General features: G+C 46.0%; 2 protein-coding genes across 2 annotated transcripts in view; one reads left to right on the plus strand and one right to left on the minus strand.

Moving 5' to 3' along the window:
• The window catches only part of LOC141564084 (protein-arginine deiminase type-1-like), a 386771-nt gene that overhangs the window by 266665 nt on the left and 98329 nt on the right, over positions 1–21777 (minus strand). The window lies entirely within an intron of this gene.
• On the plus strand, positions 674–20414 carry SDHB (succinate dehydrogenase complex iron sulfur subunit B). Its single transcript, XM_074306102.1, has 8 exons — positions 674–846; positions 10402–10529; positions 12790–12875; positions 14926–15062; positions 16160–16276; positions 17594–17695; positions 19342–19464; positions 20196–20414. The coding sequence occupies exons 1-8, from the start codon at positions 769–771 to the stop codon at positions 20271–20273; spliced, it is 849 nt and encodes a 282-aa protein (XP_074162203.1). The 5' UTR covers positions 674–768; the 3' UTR covers positions 20274–20414.

The following is a 21777-nucleotide window of genomic DNA, read 5'->3' on the forward strand; positions in this document are numbered from 1 at the left end:
AAATTAAAAGGGGGATGATTGTGGGAACAATTTGATGGAGAAATCAGGAAACAGAGAATTACTCTTCGTTATTACAAGAACTGAGCAAGAGAGAGGGCCTCAGACACAGTGACCAAGCCGCGTGGTCCTGGGCAAGTCGTGCAACCTTCTGTCAGTCTGCGTTTCCTCATCTGTAAAATGGGCGCAATAGTAGCAACTGCTTCCGGGTCGGTCTGAGGCTCAGATTAATTCCGACACCTAAAGCACCCCACAGATGCCCGTTATCCCACAGCGGAGACGGCTGCACCCGGTTTTCCCAAAGTGACTAAGTAAAAGATTACTGTTAAGAGAGTTAAAGGGAACTAAGGGGACTCGTTGAGGGGCAGAACTGTCAGAAGAGGGTACAAAGGCAGGATCAGAGGATTCACAGCAAAAAAGAGAGGGTTAAACTGAAGGCGGATCTAAAAGAACGCTTGACTCCGCCCCTCCTGCCATGCCAAGCCCCCCGGGAAAGGCTTCTCTTAAGCGATCCCGGGAAAGGCAGGGCCGCCAGAAGTCTCGATGGCCTTTGATCCCGGTTTTTGCAATTTGCGCCTGCTCAATTTCTAGTCTCCTTCCGCCATACTCAAAAAACCGGAAGTTCAAGTACCCCCCCTCCCCGGTGTCTAGTGGCTAGAGCGTCACCATTTCCGGCTGGAGTGCCGCGATGGTCGACGGGACGCTGACGGGATGGGAGTTGTCCCTCACGCCCCTTAGAAGGACGGGGCGAATGTGACGTCACTGGCCAAGATGGCGGCGGTGGTTGGAGTCTCCTTGAAGCGCAGTCTTGTCCCCGGAGTTGCTCTACTCCCCGGGTTCCGAGTACAGGTGAGGCCCGGCCCAGCCCGGCGGAGCGGGTTAGGAGGGCTGCCACAGGGCCGGGGAATCCGCGGGCAGCCCGTGCCCTTTTCACGTAGGGACACGGAGGCCGGGGGGCTACGGCGGCTCCCAGGCCCGCTGGCTGGAGACCCTAGAGCGCCCAGAGGGAGGGTGGGACCGGGAAGGGCGGAACTAAAATACGAAGCGCCGGCGTTGCCAGGGACCTAGAACCGAGCATAGGAAAGCCCACGGAACCTAGAACAAAATCATCTGAGAGGGATCTAGAATCGGACTGTTATCCTCAAGAGGGGTTCTAGAACCCAGAATGTCAGTACTGGGAAGCATCTTACTTAGAACCCGGGATGTCAGAGCTTGGAGGGCCCTTAGAACCCGGGATGTCAGAGCTAGAAGGGCCATTAGAACCCAGGAGTCAGAGTTGGGAGGGTCCTTAGAACCCAGGAGGTCAGAGCTGGGAGGGCCCTTAGAACCCAGGAGGTCAGAGCTGGAAGGGCCCTTAGAACCCAGGAGGCCAGAGCCAGGAAGCATCTTAGAACACAGAACATCAGAGCCAGGAAGCATCTTAGAACACAGAATGTCAGGACATGGGGTACCTAGAACATACAGTGTCAGAGCTAGTTGTGTTTAATCTCTTCATTTTGCAGATAATTAAAGTGAAGCCCAACAAGCAAAAAGGGGTTAGCCCAAGGTCACAGCTCATGCGCTTTCAGTTGTACTGCTTTTTCTCTCCTCCTCCTCCCCCCACTTCCCTCTGGTAAACTTGGGCTAGAAATGACCCTTCCCATGAATCTCAGTCTGGAAGGAACCTCAGAGGTCAGTTATCTCAAGCTGTACTTCAGTCTCACGGGAGCTGTCACTTTGTCCAGATGCTGGATAGAGCCTCACTGTAGAGGGAGCATTACGGTAATCATTAACTTCTTGCTCCTTCATAGAACTTTACCCCTTTCCTTGTAGCTGCTGAGCTGATTGGTAGGTTTCATGCACTTTGTTGTTAAGATGAATTGGATTGAAATTGACACCTGTGAAAATGATTATCTCAAAACTCCTTTCCCTAAGAATGAACTTTGGGCATTGTTGCTGGCTCAGGATGGCTTTGACACAAGTGGCTAAGAAGGTCGTTAGTGCTGAGAACTAGGATATTGTAAAACATCCACATCCAGAAAAAAGAACATGGAGTCTCAGTGCAGACTTTCACCCCTTTGTTGTTTCTTGTGGTTTTCCCCTTATGTTCTGATTGTTCTTTCACAACGTGACTCTTGTGGAAATATTTTAACAACTATTTTACCCATGTGACTTATAGCAGACTGATGCCATCCTGGAGAGGAGGGAGGGAGAAAAAAATGGAAATCAGAATCTTTTTTTTTTAATAGTTTTTATTTACCAGATATATGCATGGGTAATTTTACAACATTGACAATTGCCAAACTTTTTGTTCCAGTTTTTCCCCTCCTTCCCCCCACCCTCTCCCCCAGATGGCAGGTTGACCAATACATGTTCAATATGTTAGAGTATAAGTTAAATACAATATATGTATACATGTCCAAACACTTGTTTTGCAGTGCAGAAAGAATCGGACTTTGAAACAGTTACAATTAGCCTGTGAAGGAAATCTGAAATTCAGGAAGACAAAAATAGAGGGATTGGGAGTTCTATGTAGTGGTTCATAGTCATCTCCCAGAGTTCTTTCGCTGGGTGTAGCTGGTTCAGTTCATTGCTGCTCTATTGGAACTGATTTGGTTCATCTCATTGTTGAAAATGGCCACGTCCATCAGAATTGATCCTCATACAGGGTTGTTGTTGAAGTGTATAGTGGTCTCCTGGTTTTTTTCATTTCACTCGCCATCAGTTCATGTCAGTCTCTCCAGGCCTTTCTGAAATCTACCTGCTCATCATTTCTTATAGAACAATAACATAACATTCACATACCACAACTTATTCAGCCATTCCCCCACTGATGGGCCTCCACTCAGTTTCCAGCTCCTTGCTACTTCAAAAAGAGCTGTCGTATTTTTGCACATGTGAGACCTTTTCCCTCTTTTATGATTTCTTTGAGATACAGACCCAGTAGAGACACAGCTGGATGCCAAGGGTACGCACAGTTTGTTTGCTCTTTGAACATGAACGACAACATTATTGAGAATAATACAATTAGCTCCCTTTTCCATAGCACTTTTATAAATTGCCAGATGCTTTTTTTCTTGGTAAACAACACTGTGAAGTAGGTGGTGCTGTGGTTATCTCCATTTTAGTCTTGTGAGAACTTAACTGAAATGATTTATTTGCCCACACTTGTGGGCATCTTAGAACACAGAACTCTTTGATCAACCAGTCAATAAGCATTTATTAAATACCACAAACTGTGCCTTAGAGACATAAAGTCAGAAATCAAACAGTTCTTACTAACAAACAAATACAAGTGTATAACTGATGTTTACAAAAAGAATACAAGGCATTTTGGGGAGGGAAGCCTTTTCTGCCCAAGTAGAGAAGTGAGGAGACCATTCCCTTCCCTGAAAAGATGTCTTTTTTGACTTTATCTTTGTCCTTCTCTAAAATCCAGTTGCCTTGCGTTTACCTTTTTATGTACAGGCCTTGGCTCCTCCAACTAGAGCGTTAGTTCTTCCAGGCCAGAGGCTGTGGCTTGTCTTATACCTCTTTGTTGTTTCTTAAACACACAAATGATACATAGTTATTTTTTATAGTAATAACCCACCTTGTCCCAACAGCCCAGTTACTACTTGTATGAGCCTGAGCAGGTCCCTTAACCTCCTCGAGCTTCAGTTTCCTCAATTGTAAAATGAAAAGTTTGGATCATATGATCATTAAGATTTTTTCAGGTCTATTACTCTCTTCTGATCTAAAAAGGAGACAACAACTAGAATGTGACAGTCTGGAGAACCCTGGATTGCAGCTTCCTCCCTTGGTTCCTCCCCATAGGGACTTTCCACTACACCATGCTGATCTCTACTTTCTCTGAGCTTAGACAATAGTTTGTGTGGCACAACTTTGCACGTGATGATACTCAGTGTCTCCACCAAGGTCCAAGTTCATCACACACAGTGGCCAGAATGGTCTTTATAAGGACAAAACCATGTCATTCCTGAGCCTAGCACGTATGACCCAATCAGGTTCCACCTTTCCTTCCTAACATTATTTCCCACATTATTCTCTGTACACATTGAAGACACCAGCCAAACTGTACTACTTCTTAAATGTTCCTCAAACTGGACATTTCATTGTCTCCTCATACATTTTAAGGCCATTCCCAATGCCTAGAAGTTCTACTGCATCAAGACCTTTTAAAATGTGTCTTTTCCTCAAAGTTCAATTCAGATGCTTTTTTCTCTGTGTTTCCTTCTCAGATCCTGCCTCAACTTCCCCTACACTTGCCCATATACACCAACTCAAGAGTATTCTCTTAAGGTTTTCCAAGAGTTTTGTCTAGTTTTCTTATTTGCCCCTTCACAGTCAGCTGTATTTTACTCATCTGTGTATACATATGTTCCTCCCCTATCCCTTAATAAAACATAAGTTCCTGGAGTGCAAGAACTGCCTTTTTTGTGGCCAGGCATAGCAGTGCACTATATACATAGACCCCTAATGAATGCTTGCTTAATGGGTCTGATACTGTTTCCCAGCTTCTTAAATTGTGGTTCACAACCCCATTTGGAGGCTTATAACTTAATGTGGGAGATGCAAAATTATGATTTATTATCAGTAAATGTTTTAATTTATATACCTAAATACCCAAAGTCATATAAAAATTTCATGGGCAAAAAGGCATTGTGAATAGAAAAAGTTTAAAAAACCTTGTACTATTTCAGGCATCTGAAACTTAAATCTCCAAATAGTCACTTTCACCAACTCTCTTCCTCTTTCTTCCCAAAAGAATTAAAAAATCATTTAGATTTAATTAGGAGGAGATAAAAACAATAAATGCAAAGTTTACATTTCAAGCCAATCGTTAATATCTTTTTTACAATTAAGTGATAGATTCCTCAAGGGCAGAAATTTTATTTTACAGGTATCTTTTCAACTGACTTCTGGTAGGTACTAAACAAATATGTACTTATTAGCTTGGCAAAGTAGAAATGTTTTTTTAGTGGAGGCTGGCAAGAGTTCAAAATTGAGCAAAATTTTCCATTTCACTGACAGGGACCTTTTCTCCTTTTCCTCCCACCCTCTAGTCCTCAACACAAAGTCACTTTTTGGCCTTCCCCTCCAAACTCTTAATGTTTCTCCAGATTGTTGAAATTCTGAATCCTAGAGGAACATCATCCGATATTGAGTACAACTTGGAAACTGCTGTCCTCAGTTCCCCAAATCCAATGTCTAAATTTTCTTATGACTGTCCCCTCTTGTTTTTCAAATGGCAAATGCCTGTATGTGTGTGTGTGTATTGTGTGAGCACTAAGTGAAGAATAACTTTGTCTAGTGCAGAGTGTTGGTCCTAGAATTGGGAGACCTGAATTTGTCTCCAGGCTTGAATTCTCTTACCTAGGGCAATCCAGTAATCCTTCCAGCATCTTCATTTCTTCTCCAGTAAATGGGGCCTGGCTTCCAAGATCCCTTTAATACCAGTCTCGTAGTCTCCAGAGCTCAACCAGTACAGATCAATGACCTGAAACCTCCATCTTCTAGCACTCAAAGATGGTGGATATACTGCTCAAGGATGAATTTTTTGTCAAAATCATTAAAACACTAATTAAGCCACTAGCATATTTCAGGAAAAATCAAACAGGAAAGAAGAGAGAGAGAAAGAAAATAAATTGCAAGCAAACAACAACAAAAAGAGCAAAAACGCCATGTTGTGGATGGCTCTTTTCATCACAAGATCTTTGGAACTGTATGCAAAGGCTTTTGAAGAGAAAGGAACACACTTTGCTCTTTATATGGATTGCCATGGTCATTGGTTCTTTGGTCATTTGGTTAGTTTTTACTTATGTTGGCAAAGAAAGTATTGAGCAGTCTAGAAAAAAGGAGTTGTCCTTTTTCATTGCCCTGCTTTTTGGAGTGCTATTCACTTTATTACTACCATTTTTGAGGATTCTTTAGTTTTTCTACTCAAAAAGTTATTTAGTAGATGAAAATAGCTCAGGTTTCCCAGGGAGAAGTCACAGAGAGATACTCACTACTGATAGTAGAGCTCCCCATAGTGAAAGGGGCACTGTCCAAGGAAGCACCGGTGTTGTAGGTGGTCCCCCAGAGGCCAGATGTGTCAGTTGAAGGAATTCCTGGCATCAGCATGAAGTGGGGGCAGCCATGGCCCCTGCAAGGAGTGCACATGTGTGATCCTAAGGTAACGTGCCTGCCTGCTTTCCTTGTGAGACAGATGGGTAACCCACCTGGAATGTGCTGTGCATGTGACCCCAAATAAAATTAGACCGGCTCATATTTCTTAGTGCTTGAATGTTTTCAGAACACAGACAGCAACCCTGTGGGGCAGGAAGTACAAATATTGTTCCCATTTTACAAATGATGGAACAAGTTGAAAGAGACAAAATGGGGTGTCAGAGCTGGAGACGTCAGCTAGATCCTGAGGAGCCAGACCCGGGGCTCTCTGGGAAACGATCACCTTTGTGTTCTCTAAACGGCCTCCTTGTTCAGGCCTTTCTGGATGAGTGTTACCATGGGGCACATGCCAGGGATTGCTTAGAGAAGCCCAAGAGAGAGAATAAAAACATTTATACTTAAATCCACAAGCCCTGACTGATGGATGTTTCCACCCACAGCTCTGCCTTTGCAGTGGGGGGGAACAGCCCTTCCCCTCCCCCCCAGAAGGACTTTGTTGTGCCCCAGCTCTTCCCCTGTGAGATTACCTTCTGTTCACGTTTTGATGTCTTGTATGTGCCTCATCATTGATGTGTTGCCTCTGCCAATAAGATGTGATTTCCTTAAGAGGAAGGACTGTGGTTTTGCTCTCATTGTGCCCTCAGCATTTAGCACAGCACCTGGCAGATAGTAAGTGCTTAATAAATGCTTGTTGACAAATGGATTGAAACTTGCCCAGAGAAGGAAAGGGCCAAGGTCACGCAGTGAGCCAGTGGTGGATCTGGAACAAGGGATCCTTTCTGCTGATTCTTAGCCCAGTGCCCTTTCCGTGACACCAGAGAGGACTGACTTTCTTTCTTTCTTTCTTTTTTTTTTTTAATAGGCTAATAACCTTAAATTGATTCTTTTTTTGTTTAATTTATTTTTTCCCCAGTCCCTTATAAAAACAAGTTTTAACATTCATTTTTAATTCCAAATTCTCTCTTCCCTCCTCATCTTCCTTATTGAGAAGGCAAGCAATTCAATATAGTTTGTACGTATGTGGTCATACCAAACATATTTCCCTATTGGTCTTATTATGAAAGAAGAAACAGAAAAAAATCTTAAGGAAAAAAAATGTTAACGTATGCTTTGTTCTATATTCAGACACCATCATTTCAGCATTTTTCTTCATAACTGCTTCAGAGTTGTCTTGGATCATTGCACTGCTGAGAGTAGCTAAGACATTCACAGCTGATCATCTTACAGTATTCCTGTTACTTTCTTTGTATATTAGTACACTTCACTTGCATCAGCTTCCGTAAATCCAAGTTTTTCTAAGAGCAGTTTGCTTATCATTTCTTATAACATAATATTCCATCACAACCACATATCATAATTTATTCAGCTAGTCCCCAATGGATGGGCATCCCCTCATTTTCCAATTCTTTGCCCCAGAAAAGAGCTATTAGAAATATTTTTGTACATACAGGGCCTTTTCCTTTTTGCTTTTTAAACTCTCATGGAGTATAGACCTGGAATGCTTGCTGTTTTGGGAAAGAGGGAGAAAAATTAGGAACACAAATTTTGCAAAAGTGAACGTTGAAAACTATCTTTGGATGTATTTGGAAATATATATATATATATTTTAAAGATTTGCATGGTTTTATTCCTTTGGACATAGTTTCAGAATGCTTGAATAAGGTTATAACTCTAGCAACAGTGTGTTAATGTCTTATTTTTTCCACATCCCTTCCAATATTTGTCATTTTTCTTTTCTGTCCTATTAGCCAATTTGATACTTATGAGGTAGTACCTCAGAATTATTTTAATTGCATTTCTCCAATCAGTTGTGAGTATTTTTGCATATGGCTATAGATAGTTTTGATTACTTCATCTGAGAACTTCATCTCTTGATCATTTATCAATTGGGAATGGCTCTTATTTTTATAGATTTGACTCTGTTCTCTTTATGTTTGAGAAATGAGACTTATCAGAGAAACTTCCTTCATTTTTTTTTTCAGTTACTTTTGCTAACTATATTTCCTTCCCCCCTTTCTCTCCCTCCCCCACCCCTGTTTAATCCATCATCTCTTTCCTTTCACCCTGTCCCTCCCCAAAAGTATTTTGCTTCTTACTACCTCTTACTTAAGTCTGTCTTCCATTCTATCCTTCCCATCCCATCCCACCCCTTCTTATTCCCTTTGTCTCCTACTTTAAGATAAGATAGATGGGGCAGCTAGATGGCACAGTGGATAGAACACTACCCCTGAAGTCAGGAGGACCTGAGTTCAAATCTGGTCTCAGACACTTAACACTTCCTAGCTGTGTGACCTGTGTCGTGACCCTGGGCAAGCTAACCCCGATTGCCTCAGCAAAATAATAATAATAATAAGATAGATTTTTATATTCAATTAAGGGTGGATGTTATCCCTCTTTGAGCCAATTCCAATGAGAGTAAGCTTCACTCACTGCCACTACTACTCTCTTCTTCCCCTCCAGTATGAAAGATTTTTCTTGTCTTTTTTATGTGAGATAATTTTTCCCATTTTACTTTTTTTTCCTCTTTCTCCCAGTCCATTCCTGTCTCACCCCTCAAGTTTTTATTTAGATAGCATCCCTTCATATTCAATCCTTATCTGTACCCTTTATCTAGATATACTCTTTCAAACTACCCTAATAATGAGTTATAAGTCTCATCTTCCCATGTAGGCAGGTCCCTTCTGGTTTCTTTTTCCTGTTAACCTTTATATGTTTCTCTTGAGACTTGTATTGGAAAGTTACAGTTGCTATAATCTCTGATCTTTTCATCAAGAATACTTCAAAGTTTTCCATTTCATTAAATGTCTTATTTTTTTTTCCTTCTGAAAAATTATGCTCAGTTTTTTTGACTATGGATTTCAAGTGTCCAGTAATTTTAAAATTATCTCTCTTGGATCTATTTTCCAGGTTAGTTATTTTTCCAATGAGACATTTCACACTGTCTGCTATTTTTTTGGTTTTGTTTTATTGTTTCTTGATTTCTCATAAAGTTATTAGTTTTCATTTGCCCAAAGAATTTTTTTCTTTAGTGAATTTTTGTGCCTCTTTTTCCATTTGGGTAATTCTACTTTTCAATGCATTCTTTTCCTCACTGGTTTTTTGGTAATCTCTTTTACCATTTGGCCCAGACTGTTAATTTTAAGATGTAATTTTCTTCAGTATTTTTTTGTGTTTCCTTTACCAAGCTATTGACTCTTTCTTCTGTCTCTCTTGATTTTCAGTCTTTTTTAAGCCCTTCTATGACTTGAGACTAATTCTTTGTTGTTGTTGAGGCAATTGGGGTTAAGGGACTTGCCCAGTGTCACACAGGAAGTATTAAGTGTCTGAAGGCAGAGTTGAACTCCCATCCTCCTGACTTCAGGGCTGATTCTCTATCCACTGCACCACTTAGCTGCCCCCTAATTCATATTTTTCTCAGAGGCTTTTGATGTAGGAGCTTTGACTTTATTTTCTTTGAACATGTGTTTTGAACTTCCTCCTCAACCTTAGTAACTTTCTGTGGATCAGAATTTTTCTCTATTGTCTATTCATTTTTCCATTCTATTTTAACTTTGCTAAAGTGGGACTTTGCTTCCAGGGTAGACTGTGCACTGTCCTAAGCCTCAGGGGGTTTGTGCAGCAGTTTTCAGAGATACTTCTGGGGACTTATACATTTTCAGTTCTTCCAAGGTGATATGATCTAAGGAGAGGTGTTTACTATTCTCCTGGCCTATGCTCTGGTCTTTGAAGTGACCATAACTACTTTTTTCTGCTTTGGAACTATGACAAGGTTCTACATTGGCCGTAAGCCTTGGACAGCAGCTGACCAGTTGTTTGAGCCCCTCACCTGTGGGTAAGAGCTCTAGAAGCAGCCACTGGTGCTGATAATTCAGTGGTTCCGAAGGCCTGCTCCAGTTTTCCAGGGCCCAGTCTGTGCTGGCTCAGCTTCTGCTGGATCGCACTTCACCACTCATCTAAGTGCAACAGATGTTTCCTGCCAATTTTTCTAAGTTGTCTTTGACTGGAAAATTATTTCATTAGGTCCTTTTGTGGGTTCTGCTGCTCCAGGAATGGTTTTATGGCATTTAAAGGTGTTTGGAGGGATCTGGGGGAGAGCTCAGGCAAATCACTGCCTTTTCTCCACCACCTTGACTCCATCTCCTCCTGACTTTTTATTTGTAATACCAATAGAAAATAGCTCTTGAAACGGTTCGTCATTGCATGTTGGGCAAACTATTTATTCTTACTTGCATGATTTCTTTCCCCTCACTTCAGACATGCCGAGGGGCTCAGACAGCAGCTGCAGCAGCTCCCCGCCTCAAGAAATTTGCCATCTATAGATGGGACCCAGACAAGCCTGGAGATAAGCCCCGGATGCAGACATATGAAGTTGATCTGAATAGGTGAGTGTCTGTGTCCAGAATAGGATGTTGAAGGGCAGGTCTGGTGATAGGATTAGTGGTTAATTCAGAAGGACAATATCAAGTGGGGAAATTCTACAGAAGTGACCTCCAATGAGAGATAGCTTTATTATGAAGTCATACGTGTGGCGCGAGCCCCTACTCGTGTGTTTCTAGGATCATATTTCGTATCCTTCGTCATATATGTGCTGATGTAATCATGATGGACGCCATAGAGGAGCCAAGGTATCTCTGAAATCATAAGATCACAGACCTGGAATTAACCAAGCTCCTTCTCCTGGAAAATGTTCATTCCCTTCAGAGGTCATCAGCTCCAGCCCCTGCCTGCACAGGAATGCCCTTTCTCATGTCCCAAATTCTGTCATTCAGCTTCTTCTTGGAGACCTCCAGTGGGGAGCTTCTGAGGAAGGGCATTCTGCTTTGGGACAACTCCATGTGTTAGGAGGCTTGTCCTGAATGGAGCTGACTTCTGCTTCTTTGAAACTCAGGAGCATGAACTTGAGAGCTAGAAGCGACCTGAGGGCCCCCAATGCAGCACATCCCCGTGGCCCCCCTGCCTTTGAGCACCAAGCAGAACAAGTCTGGAGCAGAGTCTGCACGATGACCTGAAGATAGTGAGCGTGTCTTCTTAAGTCTTCTGTAGGCTGAGTCAAAACTCCATTTCCTTTGAACACTCTGATCCTTTCCTGTCTTGTCGTCCTCTGGGCAAATGGTCAGTTGTTCTGTACGTCCTAAATCGTGGCACCTACAGCTCAGCTGAGCTGTTCTGTTGACCCATCCCACTTCAGACTCATTGAAGCATCCAGTCCATTAACACCTTTTGTATCTTTTTCACGCTCACTGCAACCACACATCATGAAGATATCACTGAAAAGGAGTCAGTGTTGGTACTGCCGTACTGGCGTTTGGGTGTGCTTTTAAAACCCAAAAGTTACAAGTGGGAGGTTCATGGCTTCATAGGCAATCTTAATCTTTTCAGTTCCTTTGGAAATGTTTGGTTTGACTGACACAGCCATGATGTTTAAAAATATATTTAAAAAGATACCGAAAGGGGCAGCTAGGTGGTGCAGTGGATAGAGCACCAGCCCTGAATTCAGGAGGACCTGAGTTCAAATCTGGTCTCAGACACTTAGCACTTCCTAGCTGTGTGACCCTGGGCAAGTCACTTCACCCCAGCCTCAAAAAAAAAAAAAAAAAAAAAAAAAAGATACCGAGAGTGGCATGGTGCCTTGGGACCCATTTTTGTTCTGGAAGGCCATACATATCCAAGAGGTAAAGAGTGAGGGTGAGGCAGTCTAGTGTCAGGGTGGGCTGAGAGGCTCGGGTGAAGGTCAGCAGTGACAGTAGTGGTGCTATCACTGCGCGTGCTGGGCCACAATGGTCGAAGACAGGAAACAGATCCCATGCCTGTCACAGTGATAGCCTATTGGGGGCCGGTCAGTTACTCTGATAGCTAAGGGAGCGCTCTCTGCCAAAGGGAGACCAGTTAGTCATCATTCCCTGTGGCCACAGCCACTCAAGAGCTGGGTTAGGCAGTAGTGCAGCAGGCACCTCCTCGGTGATGGTCCCGGCTGGAAACCATGTTTTGAGAGGAATGTGATATAAGACTGACTAAACTATCTGCAGAATAGATCTGCTAGTAAACTGCATTCAGATGAAGGGCAGCCTAGGTGAGGGGGTTTGGAAACGATGTCATTTGAGAAACTGGAAGACAATTTTAGGTCGAGTTTAAGGAAAAACTTTACAGTAGTTATTACCGTTCAGGTGGATTGTTTGGGAAAAGTTTTGAAGTTCTACTTTTTTTTTAAAAGGATTTAGCGCAGTAAACATGGTCTTTACTAAAATGAACCATTTCATTCTATCTCCAAATTGGTGTTCCTTTTCAGAAGCATAATGATAGCAACTGTTTTGTAAATACAGATAGTGACTTTACTATCTAGGTTTTCATTCTTAGAGTACTGATGATAATTTAAATAATCTGATTATTTCATATTCTGTTCCCTATAAATGTGCCTGGTATTTTTCTTATAGGATTATGCTTAATGTTTATGATAATGTACCCTCCACAGCTTAATATTAACTACAGTGGAAATTGGGGGAAGGGGGGGAATAAATCTCTACTCAACCACTATTTTTCCAGAAACAAATATAGTAAAATTTATCTTTATAGCAAATAGGAAGCAAGGTGCAGTAGGATGGTTAAACATTCTGAAAGATAAGTGCTCTTTTTCTCCTTTAACAGATGTGGCCCGATGGTGTTAGATGCCTTGATCAAAATTAAAAATGAGATGGACGCCACACTGACCTTCCGAAGGTCATGCCGAGAAGGTAAATGTTTCCTCCCTTTTGATCCATGGGGCCGCTTCCCTATTTTGGTTTTCAAACTGGAGCTGACCAGAATGGGGGTAATGGTACTTTTTCAGGTGAATTCTCCATTGTTCCCTCTCATTCAACATGATAAATGTGGAAATATGTTTAGAAGAATTGTACGTGTTCAACCTATATTGGATTACTTCTTGTCTAGGGGAGGAGAGGGAGGGAGAAAATTTTGGAACCCAAGGTTTTGCAAGGGTGAATGTTGAAAATTATCTTTGCATGTATTTTGAAAATAAAAGGCTATTTTTAAAATGGAGGGAAAAAAGTGTAAACTTGGAAATTTTGAACAGCAGTTGCTAAGGCTTCAGTGATAGGGCAAACATCTGGATGGGTCCTTTGGTTTATTCTAATATGAATATCTTCCATTAAGAACTTGGGCAAAATAGTTAAGGAAATGTATGTCCTGTAGATGTGTTTCTGTTTTCAGTTCAAGAAAACTGTATATATTTCTTTCAGAAACATGAAAATAAGTTCAAACCTATTTGATTTAAACAACAACAACAATAACAACAACTTTGCCTAATGAGAAACAGAGCCAGAATCCTTTGTGTGCAGTTCTTGGTTTAGGAGATGTTGATATATGTGAGATCCTTTCAAAGACTGAGCCACCAGCATGGGAAAGCTCAATCCATCAGATCATACATCATAAGAATCATGTGAATCTGAGTGTACTTAACCTAAGGAGAAAAGACCTATTTAAACTGGGGGAGAGAGGCCTTACTATCAACAAATATCTGGAAGGCTGTCCTTAGGGACAGGACCTGTTCTGCTGGGCATGAGGCCTGAGCAAAGGAGCAGTGGGTAGGAGTCACAACAGCAAAATTGCCAAGAGGAAAATGGGCTACCTCTGGTGAGGATGGCACTCCTCCCTGCGGGTATCTACAAGCAAAGACTGGATGGGTGCAGTGGGGATTTTTTTTAAATGCCTTTTCAGTATGTGGCAGTAAAACAAATGCCTCTGAACAAGTGCCCAGACACCCCTGCTTTGTAGAGGGAACTCTGGGCAGACCAGATCCCTGTGGGTACCATAGTGACTTAGAAAACATCTCTGCTGCATTTTTTTTTCCTTCCTGGGGGCAGCTAGGGGGCGCAGTGGATAGAGCACCAGCCCTGAATTCAGGAGGACCCGAGTTCAAATTTGGTCTCAGATACTTAGGACTTCCTAGCTGTGTGACCCTGGGCAAGTCACTTAACCCCAGCCTCAAAAAAAATAATAATAATAATATTTCCTTCCTTACTACACAAGTTAGCACCCATGACCCCCGTTGATTCTGAAGAGCATCCCAGCTCTGAGATTGCCAAAGATAATTGGTTTTGCCCCTCATTCCTCATCTGCGCAATCAGGGGTTTGGACTCTGTGGCTTCTGAGCTCCCTTTGTAATGTTGGGGGTGTCTTTAGCTTTGGTGTTCGCTAAGGCTCTTCCTATTCATGACATTACGCATCTTAAATTCTGTGATTATCTTCCTAGGGTGATCAACGCTGGTCCCCAATCTTCCTTTTGTTCTTATCTGTACTTAGTGCGCCGTAAGAGTATCCAGACTTCCCAACATACAGTCGGCACTTAGGTTGTAGCAAGTGACCCACCACAGATGGCTTCTTCATGGGGTTAATCTGTTCCTTCTTTGAAAGTCAGGTGGTAGGGGGCAGCTAGGGGGCGCAGTGGATAGAGCACCAGCCCTGAATTCAGGAGGACCCGAGTTCAAATCTGGTCTCAGACACTTCCTGGCTGTGGGATCCTGGGCAAGTCACTTAACCTCAGCCTCAGGAGAAAAAAAAAAAAAAAGTCGGGTGGTAACCCAACAGATATCAGCTATCTAGTAAATGAGCTCGTGGAATCTCACAGAAACAGAGATGCTGGCCCCTGATTCTGCATTGAGGCAATCAGGGGGCTGAATTGTCTTCCTTCAGGCAGGCCTTGGGGGCGCTACCAGGGTAGCAGACTGAGAAATGGGGAATTTGATCTAAAGACGGGGAGTGAGCAGATGGGACTGTCTCTCTTAGGCATCTGCGGTTCCTGTGCAATGAATATCAATGGGGGCAACACACTGGCTTGCACCAGAAGAATTGACTCCAACCTCAGCAAAGTCTCCAAAATCTACCCTCTTCCCCATATGTACGTGATGAAGGATCTGGTCCCGGTGAGTTTCCATCTCCTTTGTGTGAGATCATGGTGGAAAGAGGCCTTCTCTGAGACTCCTGGTTCTCGGCAGTCACGGCTTCCCGAGGACTCCCTGCTCCCAGTCTCTCTCCAGTTCATCCTGTCCATCCCTGTTAGCCCAAGCTTCCAAAGCCACAGCTCTGGCCCTGTCGCCTTCCTGCTGCCTCTGAGATGAAATACAAAGTCTCCCCTAGCTTGGCATCCGTAATCTGGCTCCACCACCCCACCCCACCCCCGACTAACTTTCTGCCCATTCTCTGTTCCCCAAATCTGCAGCCCGTCCCCTCCCCTCACCCTGGCAGGGCTTCCTCCTCCCCTCTGCCTGCTTAGGTCTTTCTCTTCCCTTCTTTCTTTTTCTGTATATAAACCCCTATTCAGGTCTTTCTTTTCCCCTTCTTTCTTTTTTTATATATAAGCCCATATATTTATATAAGGGAATATAATAACCTGCTTCATTTTTGTTTCTGACGATTTTTTTAATGCGATGGTTTTCCCCACTTGAGGGTAACTGCTAACTGAAGGACAGAAATTCTGGGATCTACGGGAATGCTGCCTAAAGGAAAACAAGCCCCAAAGGCCAGAACACCTTCAGCAGCCCCTCAGTCTGGTTGGGTTGTGGAGGGCCCCCAGACCCTGGAGAAGCCACAGAAAATCTGGGCTTGACAGCTGCCAGCAGAGAGAACAGTGGAGTGAGAGCTTTGAACATCTTTGGGCTTCAGTCTGAGAAGGGCACGGAAATATGGGTGAAGAGCTTCTGTGCTGATTTAGGGACCCCCGTAGTGTTCAGAGCCCTGAGCTTGGAGGCAGGAAGAGCTGAGATCAGATCCATGTTCAGACTCTGCAGCTGTGTGACTGTAGCCAAGTCATTTCTCTGCTTTCTGCCTCATCTGCAGGGCAGTTGTAACAATCAAACAAGTTAATACTTGTAAAGAGCTTAATATAATCCCTCGTGTGTGTATATAGTAGGCATGTAATAAATGCTTATTCCCTTCCCCTTTCCCATCTCTTCCCCCTCCACCCATTCTTCCAAAATAAGATAAGAGAATTGAATTCATGTTTTCTTACTCTCTTTCTCAGGATTTGAATAACTTCTATGCCCAGTATAAATCCATTCAGCCTTACTTGAAGAAGAAGGATGAATCCCAGGAGGGCAAGGAGCAATATCTTCAGTCCATAGAAGATCGAGAGAAACTGGTATTATTCTCTTTAGTATCTTGGTTTGAGGAATGGGTTTGGATATTTTGTTAGTGCCGTGGTTACCTTTTAGAGCTGCTGTGGACAGACCTAGACTGTGGGGCAAATGTCCCAAAATCTTTCAAAAAAAAAAAAAAAAAAGCAAAGCCTCAGAAGCAGACTTTTATCTGCCATCCTTTTCTTGGTCTAGAATGGGGGCGACCTCTGGGACTCTCCCGTCAGGAGGCCAGGCTTTGAGGCTCTTTTTCCGACACAAGCAAGGCCGTCCAATTCCCATGGTTTCTGATTCTCTTGATGTTTCACAGGCCCCGGGTGCAAATAGAAGTTTCTCCTTTCCTAAGGCTGGCCCTAACCCCAGAGCCAGGATTGGGCTCCAGATCTGTGGCCTTACCTGACCATCTAGGAGCCTCTGGGAGCTTCCCGGCTGTCACTCAGCTGGGCTTCACGTACCAACATCCTTGCCAGTCACAGAAGGGAATTTTCCAGAGAATTAAAGCTCAGTGTAAATACCAAAGCCTTTTTCATTTTATTTTAGTTGTTGTCAATGGAAAACAGAGTACACCAAATAGTATGGGATTTAAAGGTCATCATTCACCCATCCGCTGCCCCCTTGCTGACAAGTTCTCCTTAAGCTGCCCTGCAGACTCTCCTCCTCAGTATAGATGGGCTGAAAAATGGCCCAGACAGCTCAGGTCGTTAGAATTGTGTCCCAGTTGAATCAAGTTCTAAGAGATGGTCTGGGGGGTCTTCCAGGAAACACGGGGTAGTCGTGTGAGCGCCCCAGCCACTTGAGGGCTGGTTCAGTGGTCACAGGCCTCTTTCACTTCCTGTTTGGGCGGTGGGGGCGTTCCCCATGACTGCGGTTCCTGGAAGCCTGGCCTCTCAGGGAGTGAAGCTGCAAAGGGTGCTTATCTTTCCTTAGATAGTCCTTCTCTGGTGACTCACAGACCCAGGGAGTCAAGACTTTGCTGAAGAGCAACTTGGGGGTCATCTGGTACGAAGGGGGCTGGGTCAGTTTGGGAGGACTCCTTCCTGAGTTCTTCTTGAGCTTACTAGCTGGGGGACTCTCTGTGCCTCCGTTTATCATTGGTCAAAAGAAGCACAAAAGCAAACGGCCAACTACCCCCAGCCAGAAAACTCCCGATGGAGTCCTAGAGACTCAGACGTGACTGAACAGTTGGCATCAGGAAGGGGCGTTTCCTCATCTGGAAGTTCCATAGACCAAAGAAATTCAGGTTCCGGCCCTCTCCCTGTCCATAAAACAGATTGCTCTCTTTGCCTCCTGCTCCAGCCATGTCCCCTCTTCTCTCCCCTCAGGACGGGCTGTACGAGTGCATTCTCTGTGCCTGCTGCAGCACCAGCTGCCCCAGTTACTGGTGGAATGGAGACAAATATTTGGGACCCGCAGTCCTCATGCAGGTAAGGGGTTCCCACCCAGAGGTCGGGAGGCCCATTCAGAGCCCTCCTGGCCCCAGAACTACTAGTGGGTCTGTCTCCTCCCTCCCCTCCCCATACCCACACACACTCTGCCCTAGATTGGCAGCTTAGTGTCCATGTTCTGGAAGTTAATTAAGGAGGGTGCCTGAGTCACCTGGATCTCCTGCCCAGCAGAGAACCATTACATGAACGAGTGAGCTGAGCCGCGCACATGCAGCACAGCTCCTCAGAAGAGCTCACTTTGGTGCTGAAAAGACACAAGGCAGGACCAGCCCAGGGGCTCACCAGCTGGCAGGAGTGGGGGCGGGGAGGGGCAGCAAAGCTGAAACGCTGCAGACAAAGCCCAGAACCCTCCAGGAGGGCCTGGGCTGCAGTGAGCTCATGGGGGTGTTCATCACCGTGGGGTTCATCTGCCCACACAAGCGTGCTCCAGTAGGCTCCTTGTGCGGTTGGCTGGACTCCAGCCCTCTGTCCCAGCTCTGGCCTCAGTTTTACCTTCTCCCCTCTCTCCTCAGGGGAGTCCCCACGGTCTAGCTGGGACAAGCCAGAGGGAGAAGGGCCCCCCCATGGGAGAGGTGACTCCAGGGTTGGGGGTAGTGAGGTGACAGAAGCCCAGGTGGGCTGCTTGGCAGGGGCCGCCCAAGACAGACTCCGGTTTGCTCTTGTTGGGGGTTTGTTGTCATTTCTTTTTTTAACCTCACTCCTATAGAGAATTCGGAGCTTTATTGTTTTTGTGCAAGTGGCCGGCATGGCTGGATTTGCTGCCAGGTCTCTCACAGACCCCATGATATCCAAAAAGCAAACGTGTCTTCTTGGCAAAAGCAGAAGTTTGGCGGTCGCTCAGCCTCGACTGGCTCCCATCCTGCACAGGTTTCACCTGGGCATTGGCCAGACAGGTTAAGCTGACGAGCAGGAAGATCTTGGCACTCATCCTTTTCAGGCCAGCAGACCTGCAGTCCCCCTGGTATAGGCTGGAGATGCCAGTTGGTTGTCTCAGGAAGTAGGGTTCCCTCTGGATCTCTGGACCTGGCATGGGCTCCCCTGCCCCTGGCCCTGCTCAGCCTCAGGGCCCCCTGATTTCTCCTTAGATGTCTCAGCCTAATGGCTCTGCTCCCCCTCCAGCTTCAGACTGGCAGCCCCGAGAGCCTGTGGCCTGTGGCCTGTCTCCCTCAGGAAGCCTTAAAGTGCTGGACAAACAGTTGTTGGTTCTTGGACAGAATAAGGGAATTTTCTGTCAGACACACCCAATCCTGGGCCCGACCTGGAGAGAAAAAGAGAGCGGTTTCCTGCCCTCTGTCCACCTCTAGTCTAGGGAGGGAAGTGACCGTCAGCACAAGCTGAGGTCAGAGGCTGAGCCGTGGGGGGCAGAGTGCAGGGGAGAAGAGCCTTCATGGCCTCCTGTTAGACTGTACGGTCCTCGTAGGCAGCGGCTTTTTGTCCTTTGTAGCCCAGCACGTTTATGAGCGTGGCTTGGAGCGGATGGGGGGCTGCGCCAGCAGTACAGGGAGAGGGGGTCCTCACCAACAGCAGAGTGCGTTCCGTGAAGGTCTTTTCCTGTCTGGGGCCCCAGGCTGGTGCCGGGGGCGGCTTCCTCTGGGCACGGCCGTGACCGCTGGGCTCTCCCCTAGGCCTACCGCTGGATGATTGACTCCAGGGACGATTTCACAGAGGAGCGGCTGGCCCAGCTCCAGGACCCGTTCTCTTTGTACCGATGTCACACCATCATGAACTGCACCAGGACCTGCCCTAAGGTATGAGGGGCACCTTGTGGGTGACACGGGGTGTCGGGGGCAGAAAGGGCACTCGGCCTCCAGGTGATTCTCCTTCCCCTTCCCCCTCCCAGGCTGCTCCTCACCGGTCAGACTAAGTCAGTGCCCACTTGTTAGTGCTTCCCGTGCTGAGCCTAGGGCCACAGACCCAGAGGGAAAGTTCTGCCCCCAGCCAGGAAAAGGGTGGGAGTGGGCAGGACAGAGGGAGCCCAGGCTCTGGAGGCCCAAGTCTTGGGAAGCTGCTCCTGGGTGCCCGGGGAGGGTCTGGCACTCAGCCTCGGTCCGGAGAGGTTTCAAGGCTTCTGCTCCTCTCGGCATCCCGTCAATCCGAGCCTGGGTTTTGACCATTTCACTTTGAGTTGGTTCTGCGCCCTCCCGGTCTCTGACCCACAAAGTCTGTGCCATGACTAGGGCTGAGGTTGTGAAGGGGAGCACTCAGCTGGAGGACTCCAGGAAGGCTGGGCCCTCACCGCCCCTCCGAGGGTTCTAGGTTCTCCTGAGCCTCACTGAGGCCACCAGATGGGACAGCTCTCAGGGGCCCCTCGGGCAGCCCCCAGGCCCCTGGTGATGTGGCGGGGGAGGGGGAAACGGGCCCCTGACTTAGCAAAGTCAGCACATGAGCTTTACAGCACAGCGGCGGCTGAAGAGGTCGGCCAAGGCCCAAGTTGGTGCCGGTGTGATCGCTCTGTTTTTGTCCGTTCTCCTCCTGCCAGGGGCTGAATCCAGGAAAAGCCATAGCCGAAATCAAGAAGATGATGGCCACCTACAAGGAGAAGAAGGCGAGCGCTTAGCTGCCTCCACGGCCCTGACTTGTAACCCACAGAGTTGAACTTAATTTATATCTGATTTGACTCCCGGGCCCTGTTTTTCTAAGAATTGTGCATGTCCAATGAACGAGAAGTGAATAAAGAACATACTCCTTTATAACAAAAGTTCTCTGCGGCCTGGCTCAATGCGGGGGATGGCGACCTTTAGCCTGGGCTTGCCCCAGAGCAGAGGGGTCAAAGGGGTCCGAGGTGCTAGTGTCTGCCCGGAAGGAGACGAGGCTTTAGAACGTTAGCACGGCACGGTGGGAGCTCGCCAGGGATTCCTCTAGTTCCAAAGGGTGCCTTGGGGCCGAGAAGGAATATTCTTCCCCATGTTGCGACCATGGGCGAGATGGAGCGAAAGGTTAGAAGCTTGCCATCTCTCACATCCTAAATCCCATCCCAAAGCAATATTGTGGTACATTAATGTCGATGTAGATCGTCATGACATAAAGGAGGAAAAAAAGCAGAATCAGAGGGACAGAATACGAAATAAATGGACAAATTCCGGTGGCAGCTGAGACTGACTCGCTTCTGCTTCATGCAGTGAAATTGGCCGTCATCAGGCAAGACTCGCTCAAACAGCTTTGTATTGTAATAGCAATCAGGGTTGAGTTTTTAACACAACTTTTTTTCTTTCTTACTAATAGCTATTTTTCAAAATACATGCTGAGAGTTTTCAACATTTCACCCTCATAAAACCTTGTGTTCCAGATTTTTCTCCCTCCCCTAGGCAGTGCAATTCTAAATAAAACAATTCCCAAGCTGTCTTTGCTCCTGCCCTCTCTAGTTGGGTATTTCCAAAGCCACAAGAGTGCGCCATCCTTTGGAACCTAGAACAGTGAATAAAAGGGGCTCCGGAGGCGAGCAGCCCCTCTGGCCTCCGGATGAGGAAGGGTCCTGCCAGCTGCTGCAGCCGCGCTCTCGGAAGCCCAGCCGCACGCCAGCTCCACACTATTCTCTGCCAGCCCCAGGGGACCTTCTGTTCTGTGTGAGCTCCGTCTTCCTGCAAATCTCTCCTTTTGTCTATGGGGAAAGGTAGGTTTTTCTCATGAATAACTTAATGACTCGCATGCAAGATCGCTGGTGCTGACAAGCTGGAGGCTGACGGGTGTCGTGTCCGATTAGTGTCGGCAGATCTCGGGAGGTCGGGAGGCCCGCGGCTGAGAAGTACTCTGCCTTCTCCCCCCCCCCCCCAGCTTCACCTCAGACTAAATTGGAAGGCCTTTCCAGGGGACAATTTAATTTTTCTACCTCATTGGTGGTTGATTGGACTGGAAGCGCAGACCCTGTGCCTTTTAAGCAGTCACAACTCCTTTGACTAATGGGATTGCAGCCAAGGGAAGAATCGGAATTGGGGCGTCCTGGAATTTGTACCAGCTCCTCGGCCCCAGTGATAACCTTCCTATTCAAGCTGCTTTTTGGTTCCCACCCTGGGCCGGGCCCATCCATCCCCCGAGTCTCGGCCCTTCTCGCTGATCCGGGTCAC

This window comes from Sminthopsis crassicaudata, chromosome 3, assembly GCF_048593235.1.
Source record: "Sminthopsis crassicaudata isolate SCR6 chromosome 3, ASM4859323v1, whole genome shotgun sequence".
Classification (NCBI taxonomy): domain Eukaryota; kingdom Metazoa; phylum Chordata; class Mammalia; order Dasyuromorphia; family Dasyuridae; genus Sminthopsis; species Sminthopsis crassicaudata.

Coding starts and splice junctions, on each gene's coding strand:
- SDHB (XM_074306102.1), top strand. CDS start 769: ATGGCGGCGGTGGTTGGAGTCTCCTTGAAGCGCAGTCTTGTCCCCGGA. Junction 16,277..17,593: donor TAGAAGATCGAGAGAAACTG/GTATTATTCTCT, acceptor CTCTCCCCTCAG/GACGGGCTGTACGAGTGCAT. Junction 17,696..19,341: donor GACCCGCAGTCCTCATGCAG/GTAAGGGGTTCC, acceptor GCTCTCCCCTAG/GCCTACCGCTGGATGATTGA.